At 37.8% G+C, this 25,832-nt stretch overlaps 1 protein-coding gene across 3 annotated transcripts in view; it reads right to left on the reverse strand.

Moving 5' to 3' along the window:
* CNST (consortin, connexin sorting protein) overlaps positions 1 to 23,574 on the reverse strand; it is a 45,875-nt gene extending 22,301 nt beyond the window's left edge. The window contains exons 1-4 of one of the 3 annotated variants that reach the window (XM_018085260.2): positions 23,451 to 23,574; positions 9,982 to 10,419; positions 3,632 to 3,837; positions 204 to 234 (exon numbers count right to left, since the gene is read on the reverse strand). In XM_018085260.2, the coding sequence (XP_017940749.1) occupies positions 204 to 234; positions 3,632 to 3,837; positions 9,982 to 10,369 (625 nt within the window). In that variant the 5' untranslated portion in view covers positions 10,370 to 10,419; positions 23,451 to 23,574. Of the gene's footprint in view, positions 1 to 203; positions 235 to 3,631; positions 3,838 to 9,981; positions 10,420 to 11,943; positions 11,977 to 23,450 lie in introns of those variants that run through there. The other 2 variants (XM_018085261.2, XM_008929787.3) reach the window with 2 other exon arrangements.
* Between the last annotated feature and the right edge of the window lie 2,258 nt (positions 23,575 to 25,832).

Consider the following 25,832-nt stretch of genomic DNA (forward strand, 5'->3'; position numbering starts at 1 on the left):
TTATAAAACTGTAATTTAACTTTAATGGTTAATACGATTATTCTCTCCCAAAATTACTGAAATATATCAGAGTAATTATCAGAGGTTTAACTATTAAAACTTTTACCAAACATGTGAGTCAACAGTAAAGCATTTGTCTTTTATGCGTTATCATGCCACATTATTTTAGTATTGTATAACAATTTCTACAAGTAAAAGGATACATTCCTCCTCTTGAAAATAGGTCTCGGCTATCTGCAAAGATAAAAAAAATAAATTAGGAATCTATAATTTTCATGAGAGTGCTAAGGATGTTATGTTAATTTTTTTTATCATAGTTTTAAATATCTGGTTTGCAGGTTCATATTTAGTTTAGGTAACATTTGAATGCTCAGACAAAATACATGTATTCTGATTCTAGGAAAAATGTTTTAAAAGAGTATCAAAAAACAACGAAATATTAAGTCCTCTCACATAAATGGGTTTGCTCCAATGTTAGTGAGTTTTATGTTGCTACAACAAGAAAAATTATTTCAGAAACGTTTTTAGTTATCATACTAAAAAGCTTTAAAATGACATAGCACAAAAGAACTGTGTTTAGTGATACGAGTTCAAGAGTTTATATTCTGTCACTTCCTTATCTTTGACCAAATTAAGATCATTGCTGTGCTCTCCTGAGCATTACATTGAAATGTGTTAAAATGGAAAAATGGAGGTTTCCTGATCGATGAGAAAAGAACAGTCTTTGGATAAAAGACACTAAAAATATTGCCTATCACCGCATCAGAAACATAACAATGAGTTTCCTGTTTATATCCTTTTTACAATAGATAATTACAACAAATATTTCAAAGTCTGTGTAAAATAGGAATATTTGAAATTAATGAGATAAATATAAAAGCACTCAAGTTCTGAACTTTTTTCTGTATTACTCCTAGCCTATCCACAGGAGCCAGGCAATACCACTGCAGCAGCCTTGTGCCACTTGCTTTCTTGAAGCTGCTCTACTGTGTGAAAAAAAAACTTGAAGATCCTCTACCTCATGTCACTAAGTTCATGCAACCAGCTCAGAGAAAGCAAGCATCCACAAGCAGTCAGAAAATTAATATATTTTTAATCAGAATTTCACTTTGACACTGGTGGGGAGTATCATAGAAAAGTTAGAACTGATTCCTGGAAAGGAAAAGATGTAACACTGTATGGAAAAGCTAACGTAGTAACTGAAACTTTTTTCTTCCAATTCCTCCCTCTAGACAAATAATTTTTGAGAATTGCAACAACAACTTATTTGTGCTTGCTAGAAAACTGTGCAGGCTTTCACAGGAAGCTGAGGAATACTGACAGCTTTGTTTGTGCATGCAATGAAATACAAAAAATATAAACTTCAGAAGTAAAAATATTTTATTCTACATAACTCTACACTATCAGTGATCATTATAAGCAACTAATCAGTCTTCCGGGACAGTGAATATTGGCAATCTTCCTATTTGCCATGCTAGCAAAAGGGCCATGCTAGCAAAATGTGACCAGAAATTGCAGGCACCCTGAGACCAGAACGTTCTGGTTGAGGCACCTCATAGATGATACTCCAATGACTTCTGTGGGAGCACACAAAAATTCAGTCTCAAATTCTTTGGGACGTCAATTTAGATAATCATAATATGAAGAGCTTAACAAGTAGGCACTTTTGTAAAAGTCTAAAGGTGATTGCTCAAAAAATACAGTAAAACTTGATAGAGGAATCTAGGTTACAAATTGTATTTTCCTGCCTCTCAGCCTTATTACTAACCACTAGACCATTCTGAGCCTGGTACCTTCAAACGAGAATCGGTAAGTGATTTCTAAGATTCTTTATTTGTACATTTTGTCTGCATTCCACAGTAGTCTTCTAAGGATTTCTTGAACTGTCAAAGCTCTTTTTCTATGTTTTATATATAAATCAGATTCTGTAACAAATGCTAAACAAATCAAATTAATCCCATTCAAGACAGGAAAAAAAAAGTCACATCCTATTTTAATTAAAAGTTAAACCTTAGAACAGTCCCTAATATCCCGCAGCCTTTAAATACTCAATACAGGCTTCCCACTAACACCGCAGATTGTTAATACTCCAGAACATCCAACACAGCTCTTGATTTTACATTGAATTTTATCATACATTAAAAAAACAGAATGTGATAGAGTATTTGCTAGACTTGGCATAAAAAAAGTTACTGGCAGGTTGTATTAACAATCTAAAAAAAAAAAAAGACTGAAGATGACAGGTTAATTCACTAGAAAAGGAAAAAAAATTCTTAATAGATTCACTTTACATGAATGCTAAATTTAAAATCCTTTCCCCCTCTGCCCTCCTCACAATTAAAAAACATGTTATAATCCTTATAAGTTCTGCTAGCTTTCTTTCAAACAGTCCATTCAAAATGCTTGGTATTTCTTAGGAAAAAAAAAAAGATGGTGCTTGAGTACATGTTTGAATCTGGAAATGCAGATTCTGTCACAGTTCCTGTATGACTTTCAAAATGTTGTTACCCTTAGGGTGTGGCTTAGTCATCTAAAACCAACAAACAAGATTTCACCTCCATCGCATTCAATGACACTCCTTGGTGTCTGTAAAGTGTTTTGAAGTTTTTGCCCTGTGTTGTTTTCCACAAATGCCCTTTGTACTAACTCATGAATGACCCCCAAATTCAACGTGTGTAAAAGTACAAATTTTTAATCCGAAAGCTAAGTTTCACATAAGTTAAGGAACAGTATCAAATACCTTTGCTGAAGCACAGATTAGAAAAAAATAATTTAAAATTCTGTGTCAAATGTAAATTATCTATAACATGCAACAACTGAAGAGAAACCTCTTTCTCAAATATAATCACTTATTTGTATCAAAGAGAATAAGAATGCAGGAGTGTCATTGCAGTTTAGAAATTTAAAATATCAAAATCATCCAATTTTCCAAAATAAAGATAATCCAACTAAGTCAAATCAGACATTTGAAATATCTACATATTGCCCATATTAGACATCACAGCCAAACAAAAACTCTTCCAGTCCACTCTTAGTCTGACACAACTATGCTATAAATTAATACTGCATTAAGTCCTATCCACATAATTCTTCTGCATCATAACCTCCAGAAAAAAACTCTACACACTGGCCAGTTAATAAAAAGATTGCTTTTCAAACCACACTGTTTTTCCTTTGATCTTGAAAGTTTGGCAACTGTGCTTATATAAAGTTATACACTTGGAATCCTAGCATTCATGCATGAAAGAAGTCTGCAACAGTAAAAACAACTCCAGGTTTAAAATGTTATTTACATATTTGCTCTCTTGTACCTATACCAGCACCTTACAAATCATATTTAATTTATACTGAAGAGTGATTTTCCTAAATTCCTGCCAAACTAGAATTTCATCATTTAGGGAATTAGAAAACCCATCCTTAAGTTTCCTTTAACTGCAGAATATACTTACAAGGCAATTTATAATTTAACAAATATTACAAGACCTTAGAGGAGATATTTGCCTTGACCATCTGTTATACATCAAAATATCCAGTCCATGGTATCTGTTGCATTTATTGCCTTTTTTCCTTACGAATAAAGTCTCAAATAAAAACAAAATTTGGTGCAGCAACCCATAATCACAGGAAGTACCTGATGTAGACACAGGGGCAGTATCTTTGAATCCATCTGCTCAACCTCTTCACGGAGCAAAGAGAAAAGAGACTGCAACATTTGGTTTTGTTCCTTTGGGTGAAGGTTTTCCTTTGCTTCAACAGCCCCTTCAGCCTGCACAGAATCTGTATCTGTAATAGGAGTATTTTCCTCCTTGATTGCTGCAGTTCCTGCTGTAGAAACTCCTTTAAAAAGGACAAGTACTTGGGTTAGGATTCAAAAAAATACAAGTTAGGTTTTTTTTTAGGAAATTTCAATATAAAAGCCAATAATAAAAACCTAGTGTCTTAAATAACATCCCTGCAAGTAAACAAAATACTGTCCTTGTCAAAATTAATTGTGACAGGTCTGTCTCACTGTCAACTCACCTACCTGAAAGAGTACAGTAACATCAGATATTTTTGTACACTTCTAACTGGGACCCTGCTTTAACTTAAGGGAGAAAAAAGCCAAACCAAAACACTTAAAGTGTTCCACAGAGTTATTAATAAGAGACCAGGATGATGTAAAAAGATATTGTGTTGTGACTGGTGTTGCACTTTTAGCTAAAAAATCAATACTCAGATCCAAGTGGTCAAATTTCTACATTAAGACTCAATTGTAGTATAGCAGAGACAGAAAGTAGAGTTGTTTACAGTAGAGTTTTGCTCAAAAAGGGCAAAAGGCAGATAGATGAGGACAGTGTGAATGAGGTTCTCAGTTTTTCTCTTTACTTGTACCAAGGACCTCGTATAAGGAGGTGTCCTGAGGATGGACAGATGCATGGAAGAAAGGAAAATTCGACCAGTTCCTGTTCTGATGATAACACAGTGACAAGATCTTAAAGGATAGAAAGAAGCAAATGATGATAGTGGGGATTCTAGTGGGGGGGGAAGAGATGTCCAGGGGACTGTCCAGCTGAGTGAAAAGGAAGACCCCCCCTAGACAGTTGGACAGTTTGTTTGAGAGTCCAGGGAAGGAGCCAGTAGTGCTGATCTATGTTGCTAACAATGACATCTAAACTGAATTTAGATTCCAGAACTTCTTGCTAGACAGAAAACTCGGCTCTCAGTGGTACATTCCCTGGCAGTTCACTCTTGCCTGTCTTCAATTTTATAGAAGTCAAAAAAGTCAAACAAGCAACTGGAGGATATAGGAAGGATAATTTAAAGTAAAACAGTATAAAAATATTACAGGAAAAATTTCCTGGGTGCAAATCCCATATTTTATTGTTAGAAATGTAATATTTGCAGTGTAGTTCTGATCATTAATAAGATAGTTATGAGAAAATGTTAAATGAGATTAAGGAAGAAGTGTAGAGTATTAGTAGTGACAGTAGTAGTGGGAGAAATCAACTACCCACATACTGACTGGATCAGTTTCTCACGAAGATCAGGGAACACCTATAAGGTTCCCATAACACACAGTCTATGAGTAACCAGAAAACTATAGCTGATTCCACCAATGAATGAACACTTTTTTTCCCCCAGTAAACAATATTGATTTTGACACACTTACATGGAACTGCACTTTTAAAAAAATCCCATAATTTTAAAAAACAATTTAGAGAAGTTGGCCACAGAAATGTGCACAATAAGCTTTTATAAACTCAAGTTATGATGAGTATGTTATTGTTCTCCAGTTATATCCATTTTCTGAAAATCATGTTATCATTTAAAAGCAGGACAGGTGGGGGCACTGTTTCAAGTAACCACCACACTTTGTGTCTACAGCTTGGGTACTGGGTTTCAGACCCCCCTGTGTTTATTGCAACTGAGACCCTATAGTGATGATTCAAGTTTAAGATTTAGGGCAGTAGAAAGGCATTAGCTTGTCCACTGAAGGCTCCACTGTTTTACTTTTGGTTATTTTAAACTCTTTACTAAGTAAACTACCCAGGTCAGGAGTACTTATAATCTCTGTGGGTGGCTATTTTCACAGGGCTTCCTGCCAGAAAAAATATGGGTGTAACTTAATGTTGCTTTTTCAATATTAATGCACATCTCTGATTTTCCGGTATTTATTTGGGCTTCCTGTGGGCCAGAAGCAAAAGAGACAAAAGTAGATGCAAGATACAAGCCAGGAAATACTTCTGGAGATGGAATTAGGGCTGTCTTTAAAAATATAGCCTCCTGTTCAACACATGATCATGAAACCAGAAAAACATGTTCGGGGAAACTCAAAACATCTCAGAAAAACAAATAAAGAAACCAAATGTCACTTCAAACTGCACTTCATTAAGCAGTTAATAATCACCTGTCATATCAAAACATGAACATTGACTGAAACATGCTCAATAGCAACGGTAATGAAAAACCTTAATTATAATGTTATCACGATACTGTTGCTAACACATAGTTTATAAACTGTATCTATAGTTGAGCTGTCACTCACTTGGAATCAAATTTTGCCCTCAAATTACTTCCCTGATTCTGAAAACAAGACCTTACAGTTATTCAAGTTAATTCTACCTCGTACGATTTTTAATACAAGACAACATTTGTGCCTTAGTAGCACTATAACAAAGAACTTTTATTGTAACACTTAATAATGCTATTTCACCATAAAGGTGTGATGGGCTAAGATCCCTATTTATTTTTTCTCCCTCTTCTTGAAAACAATGCTACTTCTTTCTGGAATCACGCAAACTAAAGCAAATTAATTTTTTTTTTTTAACTAAAGACTGGTGTCTTACATATATTTCTGATTTTTTAATAAGGAAGGATTAACTTTCTCACTTTATAAAGCATTGATATTTACTCCATAGTAAATGGAATGGAAGCAAAACTTTTATGAAAATACATGTGAAAATACACAGAAGGTACCAGCGGCCAGAGCATTCACTAGGCATGAGACAGAGAGCTGGGTTCAAGTTTTGCTCTGCCAGGCTCACAGATATTTCAACTGACATCTTCTATGCCCAGTTGAGTGTGCCAATGTTTCCTAAGACATCGGGAGAAGCAAATTTTCTTACAATTTCCCCAAGAATTCACAGAAGCAGCCCCACGTTTGCAAAAAGGTCAAATTTTGTGAATAAAAATGACAAACACATACTTCAATATGCCTCAGATTTTTTTTATTTATCAGTACTGCAAGTATATGAAATTAAGGTGTGCTTGCCACCTGCCTGACAATCAGTCAGAGGTACAAGTACGAGGCATTTCCTGTCAAAATACAATTATGGATATTGTCCTCTGTTTTTCAATTGAATTTTAATTTTCACATTCAGAAGCATTAACTCAAGTCACCAGTAACAGAAGTTTCTAGTACAGAAAACATTTGGCAATCTCTTTTTTTAAACATTCTTTGGTACTCAATATCAGAAAGCTGGTTCAGACTGATTCATTCAAGAAGTATTTTAAAAAAAACCCCACCAACAAGTATTTAAAATCCATTCATTTTTAAGAAAAGAGATTTTAAGACAAAAGTGTTGGTGTTAAAGATATAGCTTTAATTGAGCAAACCCCAAATTTTGTTTAGTGTGGCACAGAACCCTGAACAAAATATCATTGTTTGAATTTTCATATAATTTGACTAACTTATATTCATATATTTCATTTGCTTCAACACCAAATCCATCCCAACCACACTACTTACTTCCTTCCTCCACCTTCAAGCTGCTTCAAGAAATAAATTGAATAATTTATAGGAAAAGTGTATGTTGCACAATTTAACTTGGGGAAAAAAGATTCAGTGCAAGTTACCATGCTATAGTATGTTAAGGAATTACACACTGGTTTTACAATATTAAGTTACTAGTTAAGCCAGGGCTGATGTTTTTAAAAAAGATGACCTTATTTTCAGAGAACAGGGATAATTTCAAGTCCACATTTACAAAAATACATTGAAGCAGATGACACTTCATGAATCACTATCTCTACTGCACTTAAGTTAGTACGGTTCATTACAAGGAATCACAGTATGAATAATCACCAAATTTAAATTAGTCAATTTAAATTTACATCAGTTCTTTGATCACCAGTCCTCCTTAAACATAGATAATCATAGTATATATTCAAAACTATAATTAGGACACAAAAGAATGTGAGAAAAAACGGGATGTAGAAGCTACAGACTTGTCAATTTACTCTAATAATTCTATTGCAGAATCAAGAGAGCTAAAAGGAGGTGCTTCTCCAAACTATAAATAAAGGTAAATCTTTGAACTACTTACTCTAGGACACCAAAATGGATGCAAGAAACCAACTGTAAGTCAGGTGACAAATTCACTCTAAGGTATTACAGTCTGTCCATTCCCACTTGGTAAAGTCCTGAATGAATAATTGTAGATTGCAGATGTCAAGCAGAACATGTGAACGGATCACTACATCTCTGCCTTGTCCTTATACTCTCACCTACACATCCCCTATTGGCCACTGTCAGAGGAAATACTGAACCATAATACATGCAATGCAATAACTTAGTTTGAGATTCCAGCTTGCATGTCTGGTGCTCTGCTGTCACTTACTCGGGGATCTTCCCCTCTAGTTTGATTATTCTCTCCTTTAAGTCTGAGTTAGTACAAAGACACGTACCAACTAGTACCAAAACTAGTACTAGAACCAAAGCTAGTTTGGTTCTTTTACATAGAGGGATGCTCAGGAATCCTTTAAAAAAGCTGGTATTGGAAATGAAATGGAAGACTGTCACTAAAATAAAGACATTTGCAACATTAAGAAATCATGACACAGTCACTGCATTGTGTGAAAACAGAAGAACCATTACAGGAGAGTATCTAAAAAGCTAAATGTATATTAGACCATAAACAATGGGAGATACAAAGTAATTTTATATTTTGATCTTCCTCTACAACAATCAAGGTCCTTTATTAATAAAGTAGTAAGAGTTTATTCATAACAATTCAACAAAACTCTAAATAATTTTGCAGGCAGGATGTTCTCTTGTGTGGTATTTTACATTGCTGGATTTTTCCATGGAATTTTCTATTATTTCAGAAATCTGTTTTTGTCTTAAAACTTCATTCTACTGTGGACAGCTCATTTTGTGGTATTTCTGCATCAGTTCATTGTATTTATCAACAAGAATACAAACTAATGGAGAGAGATTACAAGCAAAGTTCAACTTTCAGTGTTTAGGTGAAGTTTTTTCCTTTTCTTCCTCTCACTGTGCATCAGATACCTCTGTCCACACGCATGTATAACTTTTCATCAACTTGATTTTTGTTATTCTCATCATACAGATGATTGATTCTCAATTACTTCTGCTGATCTCATTTTAAATATTTTATGCTATTATTAAAACTTAAATCTACAGATTAAATAAATACTTATTAAATGGTGCAGAAAGGTATTGAGAAATTATTCTCCCTCTTATGACAGATTTCAAAATGCTCTTATCTCCACAAGAAAATATAATTTTTCTTTTCTAGATTTTGTCTATATGTACAAGATATGGAATGCAAGGCTTCCTTCTTTTCCCATCTTTACCTATTTTATCATCTGTTAAAATCATAATCAGTTTTCAGATTAGGTTACAAAAGACTTGTCATTTATAAGGAAAATTGTAATCTATTTTAAATGCATGGGGGGAAAAAAAGCAGGCACGAATCAGTTTTTCCAAGTAGCTTTCAAAGAAACCTATGCATGAAACATGCTGATTTTAATCAACATATTTACAGCACTATGACACATAAGCTTTAGGATGGATGGCAAAAACCTAATATAATAAGACATTCTGTTACAAGAAATCCTACTCCTTCAAAAAGGGAAGAAGAATCTCACCTAAGGACATATAATAAACATCACAGTTTCCTTATCCAATTCATATCCAAAATCTCTAACAAAAAAGTAACATCAAAAATTGGTGGGAACATATTTTTTAACAGTTCATTACCCAAAACACACATCCTAGGACTATCTGTTAAGCTTTGAAAAATGTAAGTCAATTTTGACAACAGCAGGCCAAGATCAAACTATTTGGTACTCATAACAAAATTTCAAATCTTGACACTGGATCAAGACACAAAAATCTTGCACTTGATCACAATGTTCAAATGAATAAAACCATATTACTTGAATTTCTGTCTATTTTGATTTGGAAGTCAGCCCAATTTCCATATTGAAACCGTGTACCTCCCTCTGCTCCTGTTTACTTGATGTGTTAAACTTTCTACATAGCCACTGTTTAAATACAGAAGGTGAAAACATCTACATCTGAAGCTGACTAAGGACTATTAGCACTTCTGGGAAAAAAAGTAAAACCAAACCTTTAGTGAAATGATAAAAAAAAGTAGTATGACAACTAAAATATAATTTTCTTATTAGCTCATAGATTTAAACTACAGTGTTATTTTTTAAGTAAACAGAACAAGAACTTTTTAAATAAAGTACCTTTAGACTTTTTACTGGGGCTTCTTTTGCTTCTTGGACTTCTTTTTCCACCTGGCTGTTTTTCTGTAATAGGCTTTTCCTCCAGCTGAGGGTCCATATGGACATTTACAGATCTCCTCTCAGTCTCACTTTCCGTACAGCTTGGGGTACAGTCTCCACTGTCCATATTCTCATTATTATTGATGTTATCCTGTTCACCTCTATCCTGTCGTCCCATAGCAATGCTGCTACTGGTCAGAACTTCATTTCCATCACTGTCAAGTTGATTTTCATTTTCGTCAGCTGAAGGAAACAAATGAGATGCCAAACTTTCTACCCTACAGTTAGCAGTAAGACTGTCCTTTGAGTCTATTTGCAGATCATTTGGTGGAAATTCGCTGTCATCCATTAGAGCGTTACTTGTTGAGCCCCTTAATCTCTCTCCAGATATTTTTAAACCTAAAATATAGAACCACAAGAAGCATTTATAATATATATAATAGACAACCTCAGCCAATGACAACCAATAAAGAATCATATTAACCAAGTGATACAGTTTAAAAGTGTGGGGAATTTCTTTCATACAGTAATGCACTGAGTCATTTAAAATCTTAAAGCAAAGGATATAAATATTTTTGTATTGCATACAAAAACCCCCTATAAAATCATATTTTTACCCAATTATAATTGGTTCCAGTTACCTATTCAATAGTACAGCTGATATTTACAGCAATGCTCACAGTGTTACAGCTGAGGTAATGAGAAAAACAAAAAGATAAACAGAAGCCACCCTATTGCCCCTTCCCCCCCCATTTTAAATCCATGGCTAAAACAAAAGCATTCTTGTCACATAAGATCACAGGTTGCCTGAAATAAAAATAAACTAGGGAGGAATAAAAGTAGAACAACATTTAATTCTGCCAGTGATGGTTATCAGATCAAACTTGAAGATAGATTAACTCTGTTTCAAGAATTAAATGCAAGTAGAACCTGTTTATTGACTCAAATTGTCACACTATTTTCAAGAAAACATTCAACATGTCTTCAGTATACACAGAAGCAGATGGTTTGATAATAAAAAACCTAATCCCCCACCTACTCTCAGCAGGAGTCAATTTTCCCTTTTTGTGAACATGCAACTATAATCAATGCTGCAACTAGACACATTCATGAACAAAAAAGGGTAACTTAGCAGAAGAGCTACATGTTACTTGTATAGGACTGTTATTGTATCAGTTCCTATCTTTAGCCTTTAGAAGCACGGCAATACTGCTGCTTCAACTCAGCAATTGCATACATGAAACACAGTTCCATTATGTACATCTCACTAGATTTATCTCACTTGTTTTAAATAGTGAAGCCAGCAATCAGCAAGCGCTTCTGTATTATAGAAGAGCTTAGATAAGCCTCCTACAGCAGCTTCCTATGCTTTCCTTTACATGAAAAAACATTTCAGGATACCTGTCTTCACCAGTCTTTCTTAACTCTTATGACCTGGTATACACAACTGAAGCAAATAAAATACACACTTGCTAAATACGCAAGATAACGTTTCATTTTACTTGCTAGAAGAATTTAAATTGTAGAAAAATTGAAAAAAAGTCCTAAAGAATAAGTAGGTTTTCCTTCATACATAGAAACATGTCCCTGATAAAGATTACTAAAAAGATTTTCCCCAAATTATTTATCTACCATCTTAATAGTTGCTAAAAGGACTGAGAGGAAAAAAAAAAAGAAACATCACTCTTGTCTTAGAGAGGGACAAGAAGGAGGATTCAGAGAGCTACACGCTGCTCTACTTCACCTCAGTCCTTTGAAGGTGACACAGCAAGTTATCCCAGAAATCATTTTCAAATACACGAAGGACATCAAGAGTAGTCAGCATGGATTTATGATGGGTAAGTGATGCTTAACCAACTTGATAGGCTTCTACAGAAAAGTGGCTTGCTCAACAGAGGGGGGAGAATAATGGATGCTGTTTACCTTGACCTTGGTAGGGCTTTTGACACTGTCTCCAATAACATCATAGAATCATAGAATCAGTTGGGTTGGAAAGGAACTCTGAGATCATCAAGTACAACCCTTGATCCAACACCACTGTGGTTACTAGACCATGGCACTAAGTGCCACATCCAGTCTCATCTTAAAAACCTCCAGGGACAGAGAATCCACCACTTCCCTGGGCAGCCCATTCCAATGCCTGATTACCCTCTCTGTAAAGAATTTCTTCCTAACATCTAAGTTAAACCTCCCCTGGCACAGCTTAAGACCATGCCCTCTTGTCTTACTGCTAGTTGTCTGGGAGAAGAGACCAACCCCCACCTGGCTACAACCTCCTTTCAGGGAGTTGTAGAGAGTGATGAGGTCTCCTCTGAGCCTCCTTTTCTCCAGGCTAAACAACCCCAGCTCCCTCAGCCTCTCCTCATAGGACTTGCACTCGAGTCCCTTCACCAGCCTTGTTGCTCTTCTCTGAACCAGCTCCAGCACCTCAATGTCCTTCCTGAACTGAGGGGCCCAGAACTGGACACTCAAGGTATGGCCTCACCAGTGCTAAGTCTAGGGGAAGAATCAATTCCCTGGACCTGTTGGCCACACTGTTCCTGATTCACCCCAGATGTCACTGGCCTTCTTGGCCACCTGGGCACACTGCTGGCTCATGTTCAGCTTCCTGTTGATTAGAATCCCCAAGTCTCTCTCCGCCTGGCTGCTCTTCAGCCACTCTGTCCCCAGCCTGTAGTGCTGCAGGGGGTTGCTGTGACCAAAGTGCAGGACCAGGCACTTGGCCTTGTTGAACCTCATCCTGCTGGAATCAGCCCAACTCTCCAGTCTGTCCAGGTCCCTCTGCAGAGCCCTCCTGCCTTCCAGCTGATTGACACTACCCCCCAACTTAGTGTCATCTGCAAATTTGCTGATGGTGGACTCAATCCCCTCATCTAAATCATCAATAAAGATATTAAACAGAACTAGGCCCAACACTGATCCCTGGGGGACACCACTAGTGACCAGCCACCAGCTGGATGCAGCCCCGTTCACCACCACTCTCTGGGCCCGGCCCTTCAGCCGGTTCCTAACCCAGCACAGGGTGCCCCTGTCCAAGCCCTGGGCTGCCAGCTTTTCCAGGAGTATGCTATGGGAGACGGTGTCAAAGGCTTTGCTGAAGCCAGGTAGACACATCCACAGCCTTCCCCTCATCCAGCAGGCAGGTCACCTGGTCATAAAAGGAGATCAGGTTGGTCACACAGGACCTGCCCTTCCTAAACCTGTGCTGGCAGGGTCTGATCCCCTGTCCGTCCTGTAGGTGCTGTGTGACTGCACTTAGACTTATCTGCTCCATAATGTTGCCAGGCACTGAGGTCAGGCTTACAGGCCTGTAGTTTCCTGGGTCCTCCTTCTGGCCCTTTTTGTGGATTGGTGTGACATTCGCCAACTTCCAATCATCTGGGACCTCCCCAGTGAGCCAGAACTGTTGGCAGATGATGGAGAGCAGCTTGGCAAGCTCTTCTGCCAGCTCTCTCATCACCCTGGGATGGATTCCATCTGGTCCCATAGACTTGTGAGGATCCAAGTGGCTCAGCAGGCTGCTGTTTCCTCCTGGATTACAGGGGGGCTATTCAGCTTCTTATCTCCGTCTACAAGAGACATCTCCACAGACAATTATACAAAGTACAGTCTAGAATACACAGAGAGTGGGGAGTTCCAGGGAAGCATGTAGAGGGCAAAAAGCCATCACCAGCTGGACAACACAAAAGCAAAAGCCAGCACCACCCAGGACAACTTCATCTCTGCTTCCAACCTGAAGAACTTGCTAACTGTTTCCAGACATACCAGTCTAACCAAAAATACTGTCTATCCTATAACATATAAGGTGCATGAGAGCAGGTTTAGACTGGACATTAGGAAGCATTTCTTTACTGAGAGCGTGGTCAAACGCTGGAACAGGTTTCCTAAAGAGGTAGTCAATGTCCCAAGCCTGTTTAAGAGGCATTTGGACAATGTCCTTTACAACAGCCTTTAACTTTTGGTCAGCCCTGAATCGCTCAGGCAGTTGGACTGGTGATCACTGTAGGTCCCTTCCAAAGGAAATATTCTATCCTAGTCTAGAATAATGAATTGTATATTAGAGATGCAAGTTGTATTTTCCTTTGGCAGCCATATAATTGGTTTTCCTTGAACACCAGAAAGACAAAGAAGGGAACTCTAGAGAAGATACGTATCCGGCGAATGCATGTTTGTTAGGAGGATGCTCCTTAACCAAGCCATTTTCTCTCAAAGATAGTTAAACACCAAATGAAAGGTTAAGAGGAGGACAGAACTTCAATCGGATCAGAAAGAATCAGAACTAGAAGATATTTTTACAGACACCCACACTTCAGTTATATTGATTTAATGATAACTGTTCTAAAGCATTAAAAATAAATCCCAAACACGATGTCAAACTTGAAAGGTTCACTTCTTACTCTTACTACCATATGAAATAATAACTACTGCTGTCCTCGCCAGCTCATAGATTAAATGATGCATTAAACAAAAGGCTGAAGTAAGTTGCCCAAAGCCAACAAGGAATTAGTTTTAACAGCAATAACTAAAAATCAGGATGTCCTATCACCACTGTCTTGCTTCTATCTGTAGACAACAGTTTATCTGTACAACAGCCAGCACAGGGAAACAGAAATATGAATGCAGTTGAACAAGGTGTTTCCTATTAGATTGTGCAAAATGAGAAAAGATGCTTTTGACAAGTGACATTTTCTATAGAGGAAGTTAACATTTTGATAGAAAATGTTAACTCATTTCCTTTGAACATCTGGCTAAAATGATAGTCCCTCACTAGCTGAGAGGTTGGAGAGCACAAAATTTCTTGGTTTATTGCTTGAAACTCAGTATTTCTGCAAATAAAAGTAGTTCTGAAAATCTATTCCTTTCTACAACCTTTAGGACTCCTTAGAGAATGAAAATCCAAAAAGAGCTTGTTTAAACAATTTAGAACAGTCTTGGCCTTGATCTTTTAAAAGCATTTTTCCACCTCCCAGATGAAACTTTTTTCCTGCCTGGTTTTCAATGCTTCTATTTCCAGTTCCTTTCTAGTTCACCAAGGCACCAGGCAGGTATCAAAGCGAAGCTAAATCCTCTGAGAACAAACTTTAGCTCTGTCTAAAAACACAGAACATTTATTTATAAACAAAAATGGAATTAAAATCCATCACTATTTGAACTATATTTAACAGATGATTAACATGCAGTTCCTGTATTTACTGATTTGCTATTGAAATGAATCGTACACACAAACCAACATGCTAATAAAAAAAATGTTTGTTTCTTCCTAGACCCATCTTTCCTCCTTTCATTGGTTGTCCAAAACTGAAACAAAAGCTAACACTGATTAAAACCGTGCTGACCTCTGTTAAAAGGTGCCAGTGAATGAAAGTGCTTCAGTTCCAATTGCCACACAGATTCGTATAATTGGCACGTGTAATCATGCTGATTATAGCATAAATGAAAAATAAAATGGAAAACATTTGCCAAGCTGCTAAAAGACAAAGTGTGTATTGAAGGAATTAGTTTGATGTTTGTTTGCTTTAGGACAAACAATATGTACATTAGATAAATATCATGACCCTCGCTTCTATTTTATGTCAATTTCTATTTTAAAAAGCCCAAGGTCATCAGTGCTCTCTTTCATGTAATTCATACAACTTAATGGAATTCCAACAACTTTCTTAGTTACTCCCTTTTGCGTGTGTATAAAGCCTTTTTTCCATCTATCCTTACTATGGAAATATAACCTTAAATACAGCTGTTTGGATTGTGTTTTGAATTAAAAAAAAAAAAAAAAAATTAGTAAGAACTGGGATCATTCCTGACCTGGCACAGATGAAACTTGAAGAGAGCATTAAAAACAGAACAAAACAAAACCACAAGCAAAAACACCACCACCCCTAAACTTTCGTACTAATACAGCTCTTCTTTCCTGTAAAGTTGGTGGGTTTTGTGAATGTTTACTGAGCACACAGCAGAGTATTTCATTTACTGATCTCAGAAGTATCTTGGAGAACAGACCAAGATCACAACATTGTGCCTTCTAACATTCAAAATGTTTACATCAAATTGGTTTTTTATCCCAGTTGACTGCCTTCATATAGCTCCTCCGCCAAAAACACTATTTTCTCTCTCTCATTCTCATGCCACTTAATTATTCTATGTTAATTAAAGGCACTTAAGACTTTTAATTCTTTGAAAGTCAGTTTTCCTCATTATATCACCTACACTGTGCTATTCGAAATGAACAGGCATTCCAGATTGGTTCCCAGTGTTGCTTCTATGCAATCTTTTAATTAACTGTAATGATAAAACACAATAGCTGAATCAAGTCTGCAGTCAGAAGCAGTCATAAGCATTTTTGAGGATTTAATTCAAAATTAATTGTAGCAATAAGTGCTCCAGAAGGAGTAACATGAAATTCATTAAGACAAACAGAATATCCTGTACCTTTTGGAATTAATGAAGCACACCTATGTGAAATAGGGATTAACCAGTTGTTTTGTTCTGATGAAAAGCATCTCATAAAGAGATACCAAACTAAAAACTGACCAAGAGTCCAAGTGTTTTTTTTCTCCTGAGATATAATACAGTAAGTGTTACATGGCACAAGAGAATTCATTGTGTCCTACTAGACACTAATGAATTACAATCATGTATTTTTGTTTTGTGCACAATATACACGGAACAAGCTGTACACAAAGAAGAGAACCTGGATCACAGTAAGGTAAGAGTTTTAGAGAGGAAGGGACAGCACTACACGTGGCAACAACCATTCAGTCTAGAAAAGGTTGCTACATAAACAACCAAACAGGCTGTCTAGAGATGTTGTGGAATCCCCATCCTTTTAAAAAAGAAAGCAAGCAAGTCTCAGGTTCAAGGACAGGTAAAAAATAGTACCTAGGATTTCAATTTTCTTTATTGTTGCACTGGTTATGTTATTTTTCCCCCCTTTTTTATTTCAATATAAGCAGCTTTTTAAGTCCTAGAGAAAAAAAAACCCAAACCGGTTCTGTGAAAACGAAACAAGTATTTTTAAAAATCATTATGTTTACAGAGCTGTTGCTTCTACCATTAAAAAAAAAAGTAAAACTGTGGAAGTACTAAAATTACTAAAATTTAAAGAATGACTAAATCTATGCCACATATTTCTTAAAACAAATAAATCTTAAAACAATAAAATTTGTTGATCTTTCTGATAGCTGGTGTGAAGCTATATTACAAGAGCATATTTAAATGTTAGTATCCCCTTTGATATTGACAAATAATCTTCTACAAATTAATACAAACCAATGTAAAAACTATCATGGCCATACACAATCAAAATGTGTACTACAAATTCTTTTACTGCCCATTAATGTCCACATAGAGGGAAGAAGATTGACTGTATTTTATGACTAATTATATTTACTACCAAAATGAAGATTCAGCAATGGAGAGGAAACTCTAAACGACACACCAGCTACATGACACTATGTAAAAACTACATACAACGTAGCATTACAAGTTCATTAGCTTGCAAGGAAAAAGGACAATGCCTACTATGCTGTTAGGGGAGCTAATAAAAAAAAAACCCACGTGTTCTTTGGAGAAGTGCATGTGCAATTTCTCTGTAACTGTTTGCTTCTTTGTCTGATGTGGAAACCAAGATATACCTAAAGAAAGCTAGAATATTATCACCAGAGTGCCCTTGCCTCACCACAACCAAGAAAAGTACTAGTCGCTGAAGATGTACTTGAGCATCACAGAATTTGCTGCAGAAGGAGAGACAGCAAAGGTGGTAGGTATTTCATCTAGCTCTAATCATCTCACAAAGCCAGACCACTTCCAGCTAGCAGAATTCTGCTCTGCATTGTGTTTTATGTGCAATACAATAGTTAGAATGCTGCTGTTGCTAAAGAAAGGGAAACAAAAATATTTGTATGCTTCCATTATCCAACCTGACATCTCTGCAGAAAAAAAAAAAAGAATATGTTCTTGTGCTGTCTTACAGCATGGACTCATTAGTAGTTTATTGTTTCACAAGATAGTCTTACATACAATCTCATTACTGGATAGCCTCGCTATGAGAGAATCTCATTAAATCCTCCTAACTGTTCAGTTTGCCCTATGTTTGGCTTTGAAAAAAATGTACTAGAGGTAAAAAAAAATAAAATATCTTTATACATGTTTTCTGCTTCTCTATCAGATACACAGGTTAGGAGGTCTATTTTTTCATATGTGTTAAGTCTGCTGTCCTCCAAGAAGTATCCAGACACAGGAATGGTTTATCTAATTTCACTGAATTAACAAAAATATCGGAGCATGAACTGTTTGGTGGTTTGGCACTTTCCAGCATTTCTCAAGTGTCAGTGGCATTTAAAAGCATGATGATCTTCATATCTATAAACAGCAGGAATAGTGAGGTTTAGAGAGGAAGTTCCACATGCTATTTTCAACTTCTAAGCTTCCTAGTCATACTGCTTATTCACAGCTTTAATAAACAATGATAAACATATACTGCCAGGCATAATCTACTATTCCACATTTAACATTACTATAAAAACATGTTTCAGTCAGCAGCCAAATACAAGAGGTTTGTCTGGGAAGAAATAGCAGCTTTTAGTAGAACATATGACAGAGTTCTATCAAACATTTCACACAAACAAACTCTTTGTCAGCATTCAAAACACACAGTGATCAGTCCCCCAAGTGCCTGAGAAGTTTTGGGTTTCAAGCTTCACTAGAACAAACTTCATTGAATGTTATAAGAACAAAAGGTGACCTCACCATTCAATGTGTTCATTTTTTGGTTTTGTCTGCAACAAAACACTAGAATGTATCTTGGGCAGGGGTAGAAAAGCAGTAGAATAGACTGCTTTAGGAGAAAGGAGAACTCTCATCCCCACAGCTATTTTATAAACAGTTTAGGCAAACATTGGTCAGGAATAACCTATGAGTAACAGGTCTTGCCTTGGGATGCATGAATCCCCTTTTAAGTCTCATGAGAAGTAGCAATTTGCCTTTTTTTGATTTCTGTATTTTCCTTCTAATTGAAGAATGCCCAGATTTTTGTCACGCTACAGAACATGTGCACAAGTTTGATTACAAAGCATAACAAAAATTAAAGACTTCCTACAAGACAAATTTATGCATGTTTTCTAGGATAGGTACCATTTTTCTTACAGGAAAAAAAATTAAAAAGTCCTGCAAATCCACACAGACTATATTTGTGAGAACTAATCAGCTCAACTCACATTTATCTTTACAAGCAACTGAGAAAGCTGACAGATCCTACCACCTCGTAAGAGGTTGCTAAAAAACATACAATGATATAAAATCTCTCATGATCTCGTGAAAAAACTTTAAACATATATGAAAAGGCAGAGATGACAGAACAGAGTCCCTTGAAATGGAGATGCAAGAAGAATGAGGCAGTTAACTAAAAGCTGTCCCACTGAAGAAATAAGTGTTAAAGACTTTCTGACAGCTGAATTTCATAATGACATTGAATTCCGTAATTTTTACGTATGGATGAGGGATGAGTAAGTTTTATAGCCCCCATCAATACAAAGAAAACTAGCATTGTCAAAATATTCAGTGAGATCCTAAATCACATCAAGGCCAGAAGCAATCACAAATAAAATGGAAAGCTATCCAAAAAAGTTATTAAATATTATAAATTATTCCTGTCCATAAGTATTACATACCTGCAGTCCCTTTGTTATCAAGTCTGCAGGTCCAGCCAGACGGTTAAGAACAGAGCTAATTGCTGGAGCTTCAGTAATTGTCACCATTAGAAAATCAGAATATCCAGGAGCTCTTCCAAAATCTTGCATCAGTCTGTTTTATATTTCTGAAGGGAAGGATGGTCTAATTTCTACATTATTCAGTGTCAGATATGAACGACTGAGATCAAATCCCTTCTTTGCTTTGAACCTCCTCCATGAAGTCAGTCACACCGAGGTTTTTTTTTTTTTGCCCTTGAATGGATGAGCGAGAACTCAACCACATATAAACCGGAAGAGACCTATGTTAAGCAAATCACAACCCCCCAAAAAATTAATCACTGGTGTAACTTGATTGAAGTTAATGAAGCTGAAACAACTTAAACCCAGTGGTGAATTTAGCCTGAAGTGCTGTTTCAACTCTCTGCTTTCCAACAGGAAGTTATTAAGGTAAATTCATTTCAGCTCTAATTGTGTAAATAAATGCTGGGCTATATGAGCTGTCTCTCACAATTTACACATACTTTTGATTAATAGATCGTGGAGAGGTTTTCTAAAGCAGATAGTTATCAGTTTCTCTTTCAGAATTTGAATGTATGCTTGCAATACCTGAGCCTGTAAACAGAGATCTAATTTGTTTTAGATCAGTTTTTCAGAAAACTCCTATTATCAAGGCCACTTTAAATAGTTTCCCTTAAAAAATTTTTCATTACAAAATCCCAAATACCACAAACATTAACAAAACCTAGCATTAGTACTGTAAGACGGTAAAAATTATTTTCAATTGAAACCCAAAGTAAGATAGTTTCAGTGACATCATGACAGGAGTTTTACAGCCTATAGAGACATTGAGTGATCATTATTTCTCTTTGTGTTAATGATGTCATATTTCAGTGTTAAAATAGTAGACTTTAACAGTCTTCCATGAGTAAAAGAGAAATCCAGCTAAGAAACTAATCAGCTACCAAAACAATATTGGATAAAGGGTAATTTTATACGCCAACTGTCATAAAATTCCCCTGGGACCAAATGTGTAAGCTCTGCACTGTGCATGTTGCTTTATTTTATAAACACATGAATCTGAGCCAAGGAAGGTGCCAAACTATTACCAAACAATTTACAAACTTGTAAGTTCAGGACAGATGCACCCCAGTTTGTTTATTTTGCCATTAGTCAACTGTAACACTGTAAAAACAGAATGAACAGCACCTGGACTGTGATGTAGGTCCAGCTGAAATGTTGGTCTAACGTGATAAAGACCATCATACCCTCCCTTTCAGCCTAAAAGCACACAAAATTCCAAATTTAAACCATTAGGAAAGCACTTCCAATGGATATTATGAATGTCCATGTGATTTCAATACCATATTCACCAAGTAAACCTAAAAATCTTCCTAACATGCTCATATAACAAAGATAAAACAAATACTAAAATTAAGTTCTTTTCTTTTTTAAAAACAAAGTTATTTTGAACTAATCCGAATTTGCTCTGCAGTGTAATATTAATGTTCCAAACAACATACAACAAGAAAATTAAATTAATCACACAGAGAAAAGCAGTGTTAAAGCTCACATTTTAAGGCCACACATTAGCAATTCAGTTGGGAGAGGTGGAACAGTGTATTGGAACAACAGTACAAAAAACTTCACACTCCTAAGCAACTCTGTTCCTGAAAAGCAAGCACACAGCACGCTAAAATTTGTCTACAGAAATATTTGACACTAACATCACTAAAACCTCTACCCCTTCCTTATCAGTTAGCCAGACATTTTCAAAGACACCACAGTTATACCGCAAGTAGATTAATAAGTAAAAAATACTATGAAAATCCTTAGCATGTCAAGCTCTTGAGCAAGGTAACACTGCAAAAACCTTCAGAATAAAGACTTATGACAAAAACATGCTGAGTGAATTTGAGTCAGCAGAATATGCTCATCAGAATTAAATGAAGAGGAATTCTGGGAGAAAGAAACAGAAAAAGCACCTATTTGAATGTTTTCACTCCTGTCTGCAAAGGTTTAATGGGACTTTTTTTCTGCTTGCACACAAAAAGCATTTGCAGTAAATTTAGTGCTGATGAAAGATGCCAGATTGATAGCCCTAGGGACTGAATTTCTCTGTATACACAGAACAGATAAAGCACAGAGTGAGAAAGTTTGTACCCCTGCCAAAATGCCTTACAATACACAGCTTATGCAACCATCTTCACACTACAGAACCCTTTGCCTCTCCGCTGAAAATGTCAAAAATATTGCTGCTTAGTGTTCATTATAAGGGGAATAAAACATGGACAGTGTTTTTAGCATTGGTAGGGACAGAATTCAAGGCATCTGCTCATTTAAAAATGTTTATTTTTGTGCTGAATGGCTCTTTTGTCAGCTCTGAACTTTGCTGCAGTGTTCGTAAGGCTGCAAAGTCAATCTGCACCTGGTATGAAAATGCTTTCCTACTAAACAGCATGTTATTACATGCGAAAAATAGCAAAGGAGGAGTGGTTTAACTTTTTTTTCAAATAACCTTACATTAACATACATGTCCATACACCTAGCGCTCAGAAATTATCTCAAAGGAGAAGTAACTTGATTGTTTCACTTAATTGGCACCCAGGCCCTCACTCTCCAGTGATCTGCACAATTGATCTAACTGACTTGTAATGGACAGTAACTCCCTATTAATCAGGTTTTCAGCGTTAGGCTGGAAGCTGCACTGTCACATGGAGCAGGCAGGCTTCCAAGGAACCTTGGATGCTTATTTCCCTTACTACTAATAGCTTGGCCAAACAGCAAAAAGCCTCCCCCCACTCCCTGGCCCCTGTCCCCATCCAAGCGTCAAGCCATTTTTAGTTGTCAACAGATGACATGTAGGAAAGCAATAAGTTAAGGTTTATAGTCCATAATGGCTCTAAATACAAAATTGCCGACCTCATTATAAACACTGACTTTCACTTCAAAGGAAGATGTCCAATATAACCCACAGGTTGCAAATTCACTCGATCTCAAACCAGGTGCAGGATTGAGGCGTAGGATTAAATGCTACTTCAGTTCTTGGGAGATTTCCTTTGTGTATGTATGGGTTTGGAGTGGAGGACAGTGATGACAAGAAAATATCGCAAAAAAGTGAATATACTCTCTGATTGATTTTTAAAAAATAATTATTTATAGAGACTATTTTCCTGAGTGTGCAGTGTTTACAGCACTTTTGAAGAAATCTCCTACCACTCTTTTTACTATTTGTAAATATTTGCTATGGCTAAGTGGTAAATACATAGCAAAATAATACTAAAAGACTAGTGCTTTAATATTAACTTGAAAAATAAGATTTAAATTGAGCCAAATAAAAGTAAATGCAAGAAGCATTTAGAACCACTGAAAAGAAAAATATCTCCTTACTATCTTTCTGACCCATACAACTAAGGAGCTCTTTTGGTGCAAGCATAGACTGGAATCCAAACAAACAGGTAGCCCTTTTGATTACCTCTGATTTATTTCAGGAAACAATAATTAGGAGGAAACAATAATTTCAGCACACCCAACAATGAATGTAAATTACAAAGACATAAGGCTCTATGAGGTAAGACTGTAAATTCAAATATTTTCATGTGCAGATAGCTGGATTAAACTAGAAAATATGTGGCACAATCAGCCATTAACATAAAAATAACTGTTCAAATGTCCTTGTGATACACTTTAACGTATTCAACAACTTTCTGCATTGTATTTTCTAAACAAAAAATGTACATAACTTACCATTTTCCTAGGGTTTCAATAGTTTTTCAAAGATAATGACCAGGTCATAAAGAGGTAGTCCTTTACGCATGCAAGATTCAGTATATATCTGGCAGTTCTAGTAGGTGGAAAAAAATCCAAAACATAAGTTTAGCCTATAGAGATCCGTGGTTCAATCCAGGCAATTGCTAAGCTAAAGTAAATAAAAATATGAGGAAAAGTGTGTCATTTCTAGTGTATGAAGAATTGTTAGGGCATTTTGCCTTTGCTTCCTCCAAAACACTCCTCTGAATAATCTCAATTAGTCTGAATACTCCATTCAAAGCACTCCTGAGTGCTCTGACTGGCATCAAAAAATTTCCAAAATTAATTAATTAAGCTTAAAACTATACCTAATTTTTTTGTGGCCATAGCTGTCATAAACTCTGATAAGGAATGCTGAATTAGGACATGACTAAACACTTACTCTAAGAAAATCAAATTATGCTTGATGTTCTAAAAGTCCTACAGATTACTGAATTATAAGACTAATTAGTAAGAGAGGGAAAAAGCTATTAAAAACATGAAGTCCAGTTTAAAAATGGATTGAGGTCTATCCCATCATCCAGCTGAACACTCTGTCCATTTCCCCTAAGGCACAGGGAAAACTATTACAGCACTCAGTGTAAAAAAGCAGAGTACGTAAATTTCAGTTATGAAGAACTCGTGCATTTGACAAGGCATTTACAATCTTTTCTAAATTCAGCCCAACCCCTCTTCATGCCACATGCAGATCCGCCAAAAAGAGAAAAACAAAGCCACAATTTTCTGTCCCAGTTTCTGTTTAAGAGAGATATGTCAAACAAAATGACTTTGTTTGGTAAGTAAGCATGTGTTAATCTCTCACTTCACAACCAGAGCAATGAGATATAAGAAATAAGGCAATTTTCACAAATTCAAACATAAAGTCTACTTTTGAACCATTAATTTGAAGACCAGTATACAGTGTGATTGCTAGGTCTATCTTGCCTTCTGCACAAATTAGACAGGGAGCAGGAAAACACGTTTGGGAGGATTCTCTCTCCCTTTCACCATCGCACTGTGGCCGCTCACCTGCCACTGACAGGTTTTAGCACAGGTATCCCTGAAGGACGAACTCCAGTTTTGGAGAACTTGATAACGTTTTCAAGATGTTCTTAAAAGTTATTTCTCGTTAGGGCATTAGAGACATTGCTGAAAGGACAACGTCCCTGCTATCGAATTACTGGTTTGACCTAAAGCGCGATTGCAACAAGGCATCGAGCAGAAACGAACCAACAGGGACTGATACCGGAGCTCCGCCGGAGCAGGATCCTGCACCTGCTGAGGGCGGCAGGGCGATACAAACACCCGAGTCCCGAAGTGACTATTTAGCTGAAGACGCGGAGATCAAAGTCTCTCGTGAAACACCCTGGCAAACCTCAAACTAAATACGTAGCTCCTGGGACTTTACCCGCACACCGAGCGCACACATCGCTGCACGGGGCGACCGGCACAGCGTTTCTGGCCGGCCCCAGCCTCCCCCTCCCGAGCCACCGCACCGCCTCAGCCCTCGCCTTGCTCTGCTCCCAGGGGACACCGCGCGGGGAAGGAGCCGCGAGCGCCGGGCGCCCGCCCATTGCCGTCTCGGCGCGGGCAGGGGCGCTCAGCCCCAACCGGGATGGCACCGGGAAAAAACCGGGGCAAAAACCTTTTTTTTTCCCCCCGCCCCGGCCGCCGCCCCGGCGGCACCTGGCGCCGACCCTGGAGGTGCTCCGGCCGGCGCCGGGAACGAGCAGGATGCGGCGCACCGCGGCAACCGAGGGAAGCATTCCACCTTCCCCTATCCTGCGGACGAGCCGCTGTCAGCTCACCTCAAGCCTCCGCGGCCGGTCGGGCCCGGACCCGGCGCCGGATGGCTTGGGGCGCGGGAGCTGGTGTCGCCGCGCTGCCCGCAGGCCTGGCGGACGGTTTGCGGGGCGCGGCACCATAAAACAGGGAGGGAGGAAGGAGGAGGAGAGCTCTCGCCGGCGGGGCGGAAGTTCGCGCTGGGCGAGGCCGGGCCGCGTAGGAACAGTGGCACCGCTTCCGGTTGGCCCGCGGCAGATCCGGCGCACCGTGCTGGCGGGCGCCGGCGCGGGCGGCGGCCGATTGCTGGGCGGGCAGCCCGCCGGGCGCCGCGGGCTTGCGGCCGCCTCCTGGCATTGCCGCTTGGCGGCCGCTTTGCTGTTTGACGGGCTGTACGCCCGTTTGGCTGTGGTGGCGGGCGCAGGCGGGCTGCGTACGGGGGCGGGCGACGGAGGGAGGCGAGGGTGTGAACGGGCAGGCTTCCGTGGCGGCGTGCCGGTTGCGCCGCCGTCACTCGGGCCCTTGCCCGCGGTCTGGCGGCGCACCGTGCAGCAATTG

The sequence above is a fragment of the Manacus vitellinus genome, unplaced genomic scaffold (genome assembly GCF_001715985.3).
Source record: "Manacus vitellinus isolate BGI_N305 unplaced genomic scaffold, ASM171598v3 scaffold_8_pilon, whole genome shotgun sequence".
NCBI lineage: Eukaryota > Metazoa > Chordata > Aves > Passeriformes > Pipridae > Manacus > Manacus vitellinus.